The sequence below is a fragment of the Dendropsophus ebraccatus genome, chromosome 15 (genome assembly GCF_027789765.1).
Source record: "Dendropsophus ebraccatus isolate aDenEbr1 chromosome 15, aDenEbr1.pat, whole genome shotgun sequence".
Lineage (NCBI taxonomy): Eukaryota > Metazoa > Chordata > Amphibia > Anura > Hylidae > Dendropsophus > Dendropsophus ebraccatus.
In genome coordinates this window covers 67,106,243-67,118,768 of record NC_091468.1, presented here as the reverse complement: position 1 = coordinate 67,118,768, position 12,526 = coordinate 67,106,243, and the positions used below count along the sequence as shown (strand labels likewise).

The 12,526-nt window shown below is 42.5% G+C and overlaps 1 protein-coding gene across 4 annotated transcripts in view; it reads left to right on the top strand.

Annotated features, from left to right (window-relative positions):
* Nucleotides 1–12,526, top strand: part of SHPRH (SNF2 histone linker PHD RING helicase) — an 86,634-nt gene that overhangs the window by 44,367 nt on the left and 29,741 nt on the right. For all 4 annotated transcript variants that reach the window (XM_069955347.1, XM_069955349.1, XM_069955350.1 and 1 more), the window contains exons 9-16: nt 88–702; nt 2,372–2,623; nt 5,341–5,419; nt 6,718–6,881; nt 7,228–7,484; nt 8,452–8,573; nt 9,167–9,255; nt 9,723–9,815. In XM_069955347.1, the coding sequence (XP_069811448.1) occupies nt 88–702; nt 2,372–2,623; nt 5,341–5,419; nt 6,718–6,881; nt 7,228–7,484; nt 8,452–8,573; nt 9,167–9,255; nt 9,723–9,815 (1,671 nt within the window). The remainder of the gene's footprint in view (nt 1–87; nt 703–2,371; nt 2,624–5,340; nt 5,420–6,717; nt 6,882–7,227; nt 7,485–8,451; nt 8,574–9,166; nt 9,256–9,722; nt 9,816–12,526) is intronic.

Genomic DNA, 12,526 nt, shown 5'->3' with positions numbered 1-12,526 from the left:
ATTTAGGAACGGACGGGTAGAAAGTCTTTAGCGTGAAACGTTCATTTCTCATAGTAATAGGTTTTTTTTTGTTGTTTTTTTTTGCAGAACACAAGCTCTTCCAACAGGCTTCAAAGCAGTAAGACTCAACTCAGGGAAAACGATGAAGACCTTTCTGAGAGCGGTGCTGATCTTAATGCCCTTTCAAAGGATCACGATTACTCTACACTGAGCAAACCAAGTACGCCGGAGAAAGCGCTACAGGACTGTACCAGTGGTAATGGAACGCCGGAGAGGTTGGGCACTGCCGGGACAGACGAGCGATCTACCACAGCTAGTGACAGCACTTGTGTAGAATCTACCGATCTAGTAACAAAACAAGATGATCTGGACCTCACAGCTCAGGAAATGGATTGTCCTCACAGTCCCGTCTTCCCTATCAATAACTCTGATTACCGTTTTGAATGTATTTGTGGTAGTCTCAGGTGTCCTGACCTCAAGGACCGAGTACAGTGCTTGCAGTGCCAACTATGGCAGCACGCGGAGTGTGTAAACTATAAGAAGGAAAGCGTCAGCACCACACCTTTCTACTGCCCACACTGTCTAGTGGCAATGAACCCGGTGCCCACAGGAGCGACCTTGATCATCTCTCCCAGTTCCATCTGTCACCAGTGGGTTGATGAAATTAACCGCCATGTTCGATCATCCTCCCTTCGAGTCATGGTAAGGATATTTATATGTTTGCTTTGCTTGGGTTTTAGTGTAGTATAGTAAGCCACACACACCTGTTTCTGTAGTTGACCTCACTATATCAGTATTGGCGCGTGGCTAGTAAGATTGGGGCGCAGCGATGGGGAGCTGAATCAGGTGTAGGGGGTGTAGAGCTAAATCAGCTTGGCATCTCTGCCTCTCCCACTGAGGTCATAGATGACTGTGGGGACAGTCTGATCGAAGAGGGAAACACAGAAGCTGTACAGTGTACTCACCAGCTCCCGAAAGCCTGCCACCGAGTGATGTCAGCAGCCCGGGTATAGGGCACTACTGTAAAACAAAGCAATTTTGGTATTAAAAAAACATTTGCAAAATTGCTTACTTTTTCATTATCTAATCATTAAAATGAATTTAACCCTTTCATGACCAAATGTCAACGATGCACGGACGTGCCGCAATGTTCCTCCTTGCCTTTTAAAAGCCATAGCGCTTTTATTTTTCCACCTACAGAGCTGGTTGGGAGTTGTTGTGCCATGATCTATAGTATTTATTGTTATCATAGTCGTGTAAAAGAAGTTTTGTTTGTTTTTTTATTGCCTTTTATTAATTTTTTTCTTCTAATATATTATTAAAAAAAAAAAGCAATCTTGTTTTTTTTTTTTTTTCCTTTTAGGCTGGGTCCACACTACGTTTTTGCAATCCGATTTTTTAGTTGTGTAGTTGTGTGCATCCGTTTTTCCATTGACTTCCATTATATATATATATATATATATATATATATATATATATATATATATATATATATATATAAAAAAAACTGATCAAAACGCATTCGTTTTTGTTTTTTTAACGGACACATAAACGTGGCTGACCTTTTGTGTACGTTAAAAAAAGGGATGCGTTTTGATCCATCTTTTTTATAATGGAATTTATTGGAAAATCAGATCAAAACGGATGTGCAAAAACGTAGTGTGAACCCTGCCTTAGGCTATTCACTGTGCAGGAACAATACTGTTATACTGAAAGGGGTTATCCAGCGCTAAAAGAACATGGCCACTTTTCCCACTACTGTTGTCTCCAGTTCAGGTGTGGTTTGCAATTAAGCTCCATTTACTTCAATGGAACTGAGCTTCAAAACCCCACCCAAACGGGAGACAACAGTAGGGGGAAAGTGGCCGTGTTTTTGTAGCGCTAGATAACCCCTTTAATAGATCAGACAATTCTTTACACTACAATACCAAATATGTTTATTTTTTTTCTATATATTTGAATTTTATTTATATATTGAGAAAGGAGGTGATTTAAACCTTTTATAGGGGAGGGGCTTTTAATATTTGAATTTTTTTTTTACACTTTATAGGTCCCCCTAGGTGACCTATATAAACAGTCATTAGAATGCATACACTGATCAGTGCTATGCCACTGCATAGCATTGATCAGTATCATCGGCGCTCTGCACATATAGTCTGCCTGGGGGCAGACTGAGAAAATTGCTGACCTGACAGGATGGAGATGAAGTATTATACCCTCACCTGTCAGCGAAAGTGATTGGCAGAGGACTCGATTTTCAAATTCAAATTTCAGCTAGAGAAGTAGTGGAGGCAGAACTAGTGCAGGTGGCGTTTATAATTTTTCCATACTATACTATGCTCAGTAATAAATGGAGGCTTCTTACTTTCAGGTATATCAAGGTGTGAAGAAACATGGCTTCCTACAGCCTCAGATGTTAGCAGAGCAGGATGTAGTCATCACCACTTATGATGTTCTGAGAACGGAGTTAAATTACGTGGACATTCCTCACACCAACAGCAAAGATGGACGCCGATTCCGGAACCAAAAGCGCTACATGGCCATACCGAGTCCGCTTGTTGCTGTGGAGTGGTGGCGGATCTGTTTAGATGAGGCGCAAATGGTGGAATGCACAACAGCAAAGGTAGATGGTCTGTGCAGCATTGCTGACAGATGGGAGATGGATAATGGGAATAGTAGAGGGAATTGACTCAAGAGACAAACCCCATCCATGTGCCCCATTTTAGGGTCTTTGGACGGCAGAGTCTGGCATCCCTCTCGGCCAGAACAGATCTGATGTGTTCTTAAATGACTCATTAAATGACTCCTCGTTCAGAGACATCTGTTTTAAAAATGTCTGACCAGACTAGTGGCAGAGACGCTGAACAGAATGATGTGTTACATTGTTCTGTGCAGCTGATCAGAGATCTCCTCCTGAATAACATCGACAATAAGTAGTCCTTTCCATTATGTGCATGAGCTCAGTAGTCCTGGATATTCATGAGAAGTAGAAAACTCCACCCACCAGCTGCTGATTGGCAGTTATCTATCCATGCTGTGTATAGGCAGTCACCTGTCAGTCAGCAGCTGGAGGGCAGGGGGAGGGGTGTGGTATGAATCGTATTCTCCTGCATATTAGGAGAACAGCTGAACAGAATGATGTAAGCAATACACCGATCTGTTCAGCATTTCTGTCACTAGTTTAGGTTACCCTTATGTAAGGCTGTATATACCTAGTGACAAATTCCCTTTACGAAGGGTCCGACTGCATGAAATAACGTTTATCTGCCTTTTACATATTTTAATATTGGCCTTAATAAGGTAGTAAGCTAATTCTGTGCTATTTTGAACTGACAGTAAAAAGCCCTAAACTGTCTAAACACCCATCTTATTAAACAGGTTTTCTGGACATTTTACTTTCTAGTAATCCAATATCCATAATAAGAACATCTGATGAGCGCAGTGTTGACATCTGGCATCCCCACCAATCAGCTGTTGGGCAGAGCCGCGGCTCTGGCAGAGATTCTATAAACAGCCAGAAGCAATTGGCTCCATTCATTATATTGCATTGAGTTACAGCACCACAGCTTCCAGTCATCAAGTTGTGGGTTAAAATAAGAGAGAAGACATATTTAAATGATTGTAGTATTCCGATTCCATTTTAAAAAAGAATTCTTACCTGCTAGGACCATAAAATAATAAACGTTCCAGCACTCTGGTCTGCCCACCCAAAGCTAACTTGTTGCCGCGGGATAAGAGATTGCGGGGGATCCGACCTCCGTACACCCTGGCAATCTCCAGATCCTTTATGAATACAGCTGTGAGTACGGCAAGTGACCCACTGCTCTATTCATTCCTATGGAGCCGCCGCCAAGTGCTGTACTTTTTTTTTTTTCTTCTCTTTTTCCCCTCCGGCTCCATATGAATGAGGTAACACAGGCCATGTGGCGGACCGGAATGCTGGCACTGGAGCAGTGTATTAATTTATAGCCTAGAAAACAATAATTTAGGTTTTCTTTTTTTTAATTTTTTTTAAAGATATATTAACCCCTTAAGGTCCAAGCCAATTTTCGTTTTTGCGCTTTTGCTTTTTCCATTTTGTTTAAAAGTCCATAGCGCTTGCATTTTTTCACCTAGAGACTTATATGAGTGCTTATTTTTTGCGAAACCAATTGTACTTTGCAATTACAGGCATAATTTTTCCATAAAATATGTTGTGAAACCGGAAAAAAATCATTTGCGCTGTCAAATTGAAAAAAAAACGAATTTGTTTTGATTTCGGGGAGTTTTGCATTTACGCCGTTCGCCCTATGGTAAAATTGACTTGTTATGCATGTTCCTCAAGTCGTTACGATTACTATGATATATAACATGTATAACTTATATTGTATCTGATGGCCTGTAAAAAATTCAAACCATTGTTAACAAATATATGTCACTTAAAATCCCTCCATTCCCAGGCTTATAGCGCTTTTATCCTTTGGTCTATGGGGCTGTGTCAGGTGTCAGTTTTTGCGCCATGATGCGTTCTTTCTACCGGTACCTTGATTGCGCATATACGACTTTTTGATCGCTTTTTATTAAATTTTTTCTGGATTTGATGCGACCAAAAATGCGCAATTTTGCACTTTGGGATTTTTTTGCGCTTACGCCGTTTACCGTGCGAGATCAGGAATGTGATTAATTAATAGTTCGGGCGATTACGCACGCGGCGATACTAAATATGTTTATTTATTTATTAATTTATATTTATAAAATGGGAAAAGGGGGGTGATTTGGACTTTTATTAGGGGAGGGGATTTTTTATTAATAAAAACACTTTTTTACTTTTTTTTTTTACATGGACTAGAAGCCCCCCTGGGGGGCTTGTATATACATAGCACTAATCTCTCATAGAGATCAATGCTGTGTATATACACAGCAAAGATCCATGAGATCGGTCATAGATTACTATGGCCTGCTGCAGGCCATAGCAATCTACTGCCGAGCCGGGATCAGCGTCATTCCGACGCTGAGGCCCGGCACGGGCAGAAGAACGGATCTCCCCCCCGCGATCGCATCGCGGGGGGGAGATCCGTGCCACTAGACACCAGGGATGTTGTGCATAAAGCACTTCAATGCAGCTGTCAGGTTTGACAGCTGCATTGAAGTGCTTAATTAGCCGGCGCGGCAACGGGACCCGCGCCGGCTAACAGAGGCACTGCCCGGCTGCACGTGTCAGCCGGGATCAGCGCCGTTCAGAGCGGGGTCCCGGCGGGACCCCGCTCTGAACACCCCCCGCGGCGCCATGACGTATCAGATACGTCATGGGTCGCTAAGGGGTTAAATTTGAATACCTCTTTGTTTTTTTTCCTTTTACAGGCTGCAGAAATGGCTTTGCGCTTAACAGGAGTGAATCGGTGGTGTGTGAGCGGAACGCCAGTGCAGAGGGGCTTGGAAGGTAACTTTGCTAGTCCACTATAAATATATTTGATACTCAGGTCAATTCAGAGAAAAAAAACAGACATGGTAGCACATCCGTATACTTATGACTGATCGCTTTGCTTCTCAGCACTATATACTGCTAACATCAGGAGTTAGTCACAATTCGATTGTAGTGCATAAGCTCACACACCATGTCAAGGTTCCTGATTCATGTGGGTCCCTAACTAAAAAATGGCGTAGCCCCACATGGCAACCACCACCACAGCAACAGCACCGGGGGGGAAGGGGGGGCGGAGCTACCCAGTTAGGCTGGGTTCACACTAGGTTTTTGCAATCCGCTTTTTTTTTTTTTTTTCTTTTTCTTTTTTTCTTTTTGTTTGCAAAAAACTGATGAAAAACTGATGACAAAAACAGATGCAACTGGGTGCATCCGTTTTAATCCGTTTCTCTAATGACTTCCATTATAAGAGGAACGGATTTGGTCAAACGAATTTTTGTGTCCGTTAAAAAAAAAAAAAAAAAAAAACGGGTCCGTTTTGATCTGTTTTTTTTTTTTCTTTATAATGGAAGTTAATGGGAAAACGCATCAAAACAGTTGCACACAATAGCATCGTTTTTTTTTTTGCAAAAACGGATTGCAAAAACGTAGTGTTAACCCAGCCTTACCCAGCAATCCCAAGGCTTCCAGACATAGCCCCCCTGGGCTCTGGGCCCAGTGCCCCGGGGGATCTATGTCCGGCAGCATTGGGGCTGCTGGGTAACTGGGTCATTCCCCCTGCAGTGCTGCTGTTATTGCGGTGGTGGTCGCTGCCTGGGGCTGCGCCATTTTTTAGTTAGGGACCCACATGAATCGGGAACCTTGACGTGGTGTGTGGGCTTATGCACTATGATCAAATTGTGACTAACTCCTGATGTTAGTAGTATATAGTGCTGAGAAGCAGAGAGATCAGTCATAAGTATATGGATGTGCTACCATGTCTGTTTTTTCTCCAGAGAATGATCTGTGATTTGAGTCTGCCAGCGTGGAAGCCACTTTTACAGAGCAGTTCTCACTCATGGGGTTCCACCCAAATATCTATATGGTAAATGGTCTGAACTGACTGTCCCATAAAGCCCTGTGATGTTATTTTAGCTAACTGGACCTGGGATCAGTGCAGGATTCTACAGTGATATAACATGGGCCTGTATAGTGATATAACATGGGCCTGTATAATGATATAACATGGGCCTGTATTCTGCACTTCTGAAGAACAAGCTGAAATAAAATCTGAAGTCTTGGGTTGGATGCATGTCCTCATCCATTGTGTTTTGCAGATTTATTTGGACTGGTATTATTTCTTGGGGTGGACCCTTACTGGGTGAAGCACTGGTGGGACCAGCTTCTTTACAGACCATACTGCAGGAGAAATCCACTTCCATTATACTGTCTTATTGCCAAAATTATGTGGCGGTCGGCCAAAAAAGACGTAATTGATCAGGTAAACATTGATTGCCTTAATACTATATTACCTCTGTTATATCAATGAAAAGTAAGATTTGCAGGCCAAATAGAGGATGATAAGTGTGTATGAATAGAGTGCAGTAGGGTTTTTTTTAACCATTTTGTTTCTTATGCTAAATTGTAAGAAAAGGAGTCAGTACAATAAACTTTTTCTGGAAGTGCTATATTTATTTATTTTTAACTGGAATTTTTTAATGTTACAGATTAGTCACCTGTTGTTTTTCTCATTCTTGCAGCTTTCACCATTTTAAGGTGAAAAACTAGTATGTTATGAGTTACGGATAGCAGGGAAAGTGTAACTCATTGGATTTGTCTCCTTGCAGATTCAGATTCCAGAACAGACAGAAGACGTCCACTGGCTTCACTTCTCTCCAGTGGAGAGACATTTCTATCACCGGCAGCATGAAGTTTGCTGTCAGGACGCTCTGGCAAAGCTACGGAAGATCTCAGATTGGTCTCTCAAGCTCAGTAGCTTAGACCGACGGACTGTATCCTCCATCCTGTATCCTCTCCTGAGACTGAGACAGGCTTGTTGTCACCCACAGGCTGTGCGTGGGGAATTCCTTCCATTGCAAAAGAGGTAAATTAAATACCCCTACTCTTGTTAAGCAACAAACCAGCATGAAGATCAACAGGGCCTTATAAACCAAAAGGCTTACTAATATACAGTGTTTTTCCTACTACTCTTATCTTAAAGTGTAGCTGTCATTTAAAATTTTTATTGCCGAAATCGATAGTAAAAGAGATTAAGAAACTCTGTAATAGGTTTTATTAGGCAAAAAAAGCTTCTTTCTGTACTCAAAAAGCTGTTTCCTAGTCTCCCCCCCCCCCCTTTCTTATCTGTGCATTATCAGGCAAGGTCATCTTCATTACAGAGGAGCAAAGTCAAGACGGGTTGGCTGAGTCCATTATAACCTATGGAGGGGGGAGGGGCCAAGGGGGATGAATGAGCAGGGAGAGGAGAAAAGCAGCTCATGCAGTTTGGAGACTGGGCACATAAAACGTTGGATTTACAGTTTAGAAAGGTCACTGCTGGTCTGGGAGCTTGGTGAGAGAAGATTGCAGGATGTTGTGCTGTGCAGGGTTGCTTTTTCTCCTCTCTGTGCTCACTCATCCCCCTCAGTAATCCTGAAATCTTGCAGATTTCTGTCTGGCCACTACAACTTATATTAAGGGGGAAGTTTGGGCAGCATGGATTAAGAAAAAACGTACCCCCACACCGCTGCTGATATCAGGAGCTCCGATCCCTACTGCGTGGCGCTTCTTTTGTTAAGAAGGTCATTCAATCAGAGTGTTGTCTCCCATCAGCCACTGGTTTGCTGTCCCCTAACACAGAAGCTCCGTACAGGAGGGGTCGCAGCTGAAACCTGCAGCAGCACGGGAGCGAGGAAGGGAAGGGCTTAACCTTGCGTCCCATATTCTGCGGATCCTATGGACGGGGAAACCCTCTACTGTCTTATGGCCTTGTGTTCAGAAGCATTGCTGCTGAGGATAAAACAATCGACCTTCCCTTACTTTATGTGCATACTTCTATGTTTCCCTTACAGCACAATGACAATGGAAGAACTGTTAACGTCTCTCCAGAAAAAATGTCGAACTGAGTGCGAAGAGGCTCATCGCCAGCTTGTCTGTGCGCTCAATGGTTTGGCCGGAATCCACATTATTAAAGGTGATAGACCGGAACAAAGGATGGGAATGTATTGTGTTATACTTTGCAGGAAGCACCTGGCTGATCTCTTCTCTGTTTGTCTCACTGCAGGAGATTTACTCCATAGATTTACACTGGAGTCCATCTCCTGCTGCCATATGGCTGGGGAGCGAAGAGCTTAGCTGAGTGCTTATCCCAGCTGTATCTAGCAATCAGTGGGGTCTCTGCACTGAGACCCTGACCAATCACAACATTTGATGGGTCTATAGAACAGGCATCGTTTTTTTGCGCCATGTTTGCACCTCAGTGATACTTGGGTTTTACCAGTCAAATGACCATTTTTATTGGTTAATCATCACAGCTGTTGACATGTTCCGCAGACTTTTTGTAACCTTGTATGGTGAGTCTGGTCACAAATTACGATGGTCCAGAAAAGACCATTGTATGTTGAATATATTGTAACCTGAGGCCTTTGTAAGTTGAGGGACCCCGGTCTATCTATCTATCCTTCTATCATAATACTGTAATGTAAAACATGCTAAAAAAAATCCAACCTTTCAGGCTCATTTTGACCTGAATAAACCACGCCATATGGTGTATTTATTCCTCTGCAGGTGAGTACCCTATGGCTGCCGAATTGTATCGGGAAGTTTTAAGGTCATCAGAAGAACACAAAGAAAAACTCAAGACTGATTCCTTACAGGTAAGTATGGCAAAAATGGAATTATCTGATAAGTGACAGATTTTCTGATCGGTCCTCTTCACCCTTGTTAGTCAGTAAAGGGACATCCTAGAGGAAGCCACAATTCCAGCTCATATTGAAAACCAGTTTTACTGTTGGCTCATTGTGATATAGGAACTGTCCAGATCAGTAGCAAATCCCCATATACAACCTTTCCTGCTCTGGACAGTTCCTGACATGGACAGAGGTGGCAGCAGAGAGAACTGGAAAGAATGCACCACTTCTTGCAGGACAAACAGCAGCTGAAGAGTACTGGAAGACTTGAGATTTTTAAATAGAAGTAAATGAGTACCCCTTTAAATGTAACTGAGGTTCAGTTCAGACACAGCCACGTAAACATAGATAGCACTTTACTGCAGTAAAAGGAAATGTGTGATATAGATGTGAAGAATAGTAAATATCATTAATGCTTGTTCAATTTTGTCCAGAGGCTACACTCCACGCACAACCTGCTTGAGCTGCTTTCTGCAAAGCATCCTGGGATCCCGCCAACCCTGCGTGATCACAAGCTTGAGGAGGAGGTGAATAGTTTTTTTATTTTGCATTATGTTTACAAAGAATATGTTTTCTTTTCTTTTAATTTTAATACCCTGTCTGATCATTGGGTTTTATGAATTATGTAGTCTTTATAATGAAGAAGTCTGCAGTGTATATGTTACCTATCAATATACAGTAATAGTTAGCTTGTACTGGGGGACAGTAGTCATGATGTGTTGGCGCCTCCTGCTGCTGATTGTTAGTATTCTCTCTATGTTCAGTAACAGCTGTCAGTCGTGGAGGGGAGCCCACATATAAGGAATCCACCATTCACAATAGGCGCTGGTCACAACTACCTCACTCCCTGCCTTTAAAGTGTCACTGTCGTTTACATTTTTTTTTTTTTTTGCAGAAAACAATAGTAAAGGCAATTTTAAGAAACTTTGTAATTGGGTTTATTAGCCGAAAAATCTTATGGAGAGGGGAGGGGTGGAGGGAGATGAGACACCAAAACAGGACAAGAAAGAGTTAATTTGCAGCGACATCACCGGGCTATCTCTTCTGAAGTCAGAACTGACCTCTGAATACTCTCTTTCACACAGGTCCCACTGTGTAATCCTTTGTTCTCTGTTCTCTGCTGGCGCCTAATCTCCCTCCTGTCCCCTCCCCTCTTTATAGGTTACACAGGGCTCGACTGATGTAAAAGAGTCGATATTTCCTGATAATGAGCAGTGAATGAGAGAGAGGAGGGGGCCTGGGAAAGTCTTTTAAAATGCAAATAATGGCATATTTACCTAATAAACCCAATTACAAAGTTTCCTAAAATCACCTGGACTATTGATTTCTGCACAAAAAAAAAAAAACCACACACACACACAACAGTGACACTTTAAAACTCCCCCATAAAAGTCAATGCATCTCTACCAGTCTATTGTTTCCATGTCCACATGGCTGTTGTAAAGCATATCTCTAGATGCTGTTACCAGAGCAGAAGCTTGGGCAATATGACCACCCCCATAGTAACATACAGCTTATGAAATACAGAAGTTTACAGTCTGAAAATAGAAATAGCTTGCAAATAATGAACATATTTCACTATCTGTCTCTAATCAGTAAAAAAAAAAAAAAAGTCTAGGTCACACATTCCCTTTAAGCAGCTTATTCACTAATAACAGTCACAATGCTGAATTCTGGGATTATCATATGTGCCTTGTATTTAAAGGGATTGTCAGAGAAAAATTCCTAATTAGCCTTGCTGCAGAGTATACTTACCTCTCCTGCTCCCCGCTCTGCTGCAGGTAATGTATACTTACTAGAGATGAGCGAACCTCAAGCATGCTCGAGTCGATCCGAACCCGAACGTTCGGCATTTGATTAGCGGTGGCTGCTGAACTTGGATAAAGCCCTAAGGCTATGTGGAAATCATGGATATAGTCATTGGCTGTGTCCATGTTTTCCAGACAACCTTAGAGCTTTATCCAACTTCAGCAGCCCCAGCTAATCAAATGCCGAACATTGGGGTTCGGATCGACTCGAACCCAAACCCGGTTCGCTCATCTCTAATACTTACAGTGAGTCCAAGAAGTATTTGATCCCTTGCTGATTTTCTTTGTTTGCCCACTAATAAAGACATGACCATTCGATACTTTTAATGGTAGATGTATTCTTACATGGAGAGACAGAATATTAAAAAGAAAATCCAGAAAATAAATCTAAGGAATATATATTAATTGATTTGTATTTCATGGAGTGAAATAAGTATTTGATCCCTTAGTATTCATTAGCAGTTCTGGCTTTTACAGACCAGTTAGACACTCCCAATCAACTTGTTACCTGACCTGAAGCCACCTGTTCTCACTAATCACTTGTGTGAAAAACAACTGTCCACAGAATCAGACAGATCACACAGATTTCAAGTCTCCAACATGGGTAAAACCAAAGAGCTGTCACAGGACCTCAGAGTCAGAATTGTTGACCTTCACAAAGCTGGAATGGGCTACAAAAAGATTAGTAAGGTGTTGGATGTTAAAGTAACAACTATTGGTGCAATTATCAGAAAGTTTAAAGAGTATAACATGACAATCAACAGACCTCGGCCCAATGCTCCAAAGAAGATTTGGCCTGGTGGGGTGGCAATGATGCTGAGAACCAGGGCCGAGACAAGGAGTTTTGGTGCCCTAGGCAGAGAAGACAAATGGCGCCCCCCCCCCCCCCCCCCAGAATAGACTGTACACTATGCGGGGACAGCCAGGAGGCTATACTGTATGTGGGGGTCATGTATACTGTACCCCCTGACTGTAACAGGACCGTGTATACTGTACCCCCTGACTGTAACAGGACCGTGTATACTGTACCCCCTGACTGTAACAGGACCGTGTATACTGTACCCCCTGACTGTAACAGGACCGTTTATACTGTACCCCCTGACTGTAACAGGACCCTGTATACTGTACCCCCTGACTGTAACAGGACCATGTATACTGTACCCCCTGACTGTAACACACCATGCCACCTGAATGTAGTAGTGTCACACATGGCATCCTGAGAATTTAGGTGTCACACACCAGGCCCCTCGGGTATAATGATGGTGCACATTGTGCTATAGGTATAACAGGAATATACAGCGTTACAGACTTCAGGAACAGAGAAAATGATGCAGCACATACACCTCCCCTATACCATGACAGCACAGTCACATATACACATCATATACTGATCCTGCCACATACACCTCCCCTATACCATGACAGCACAG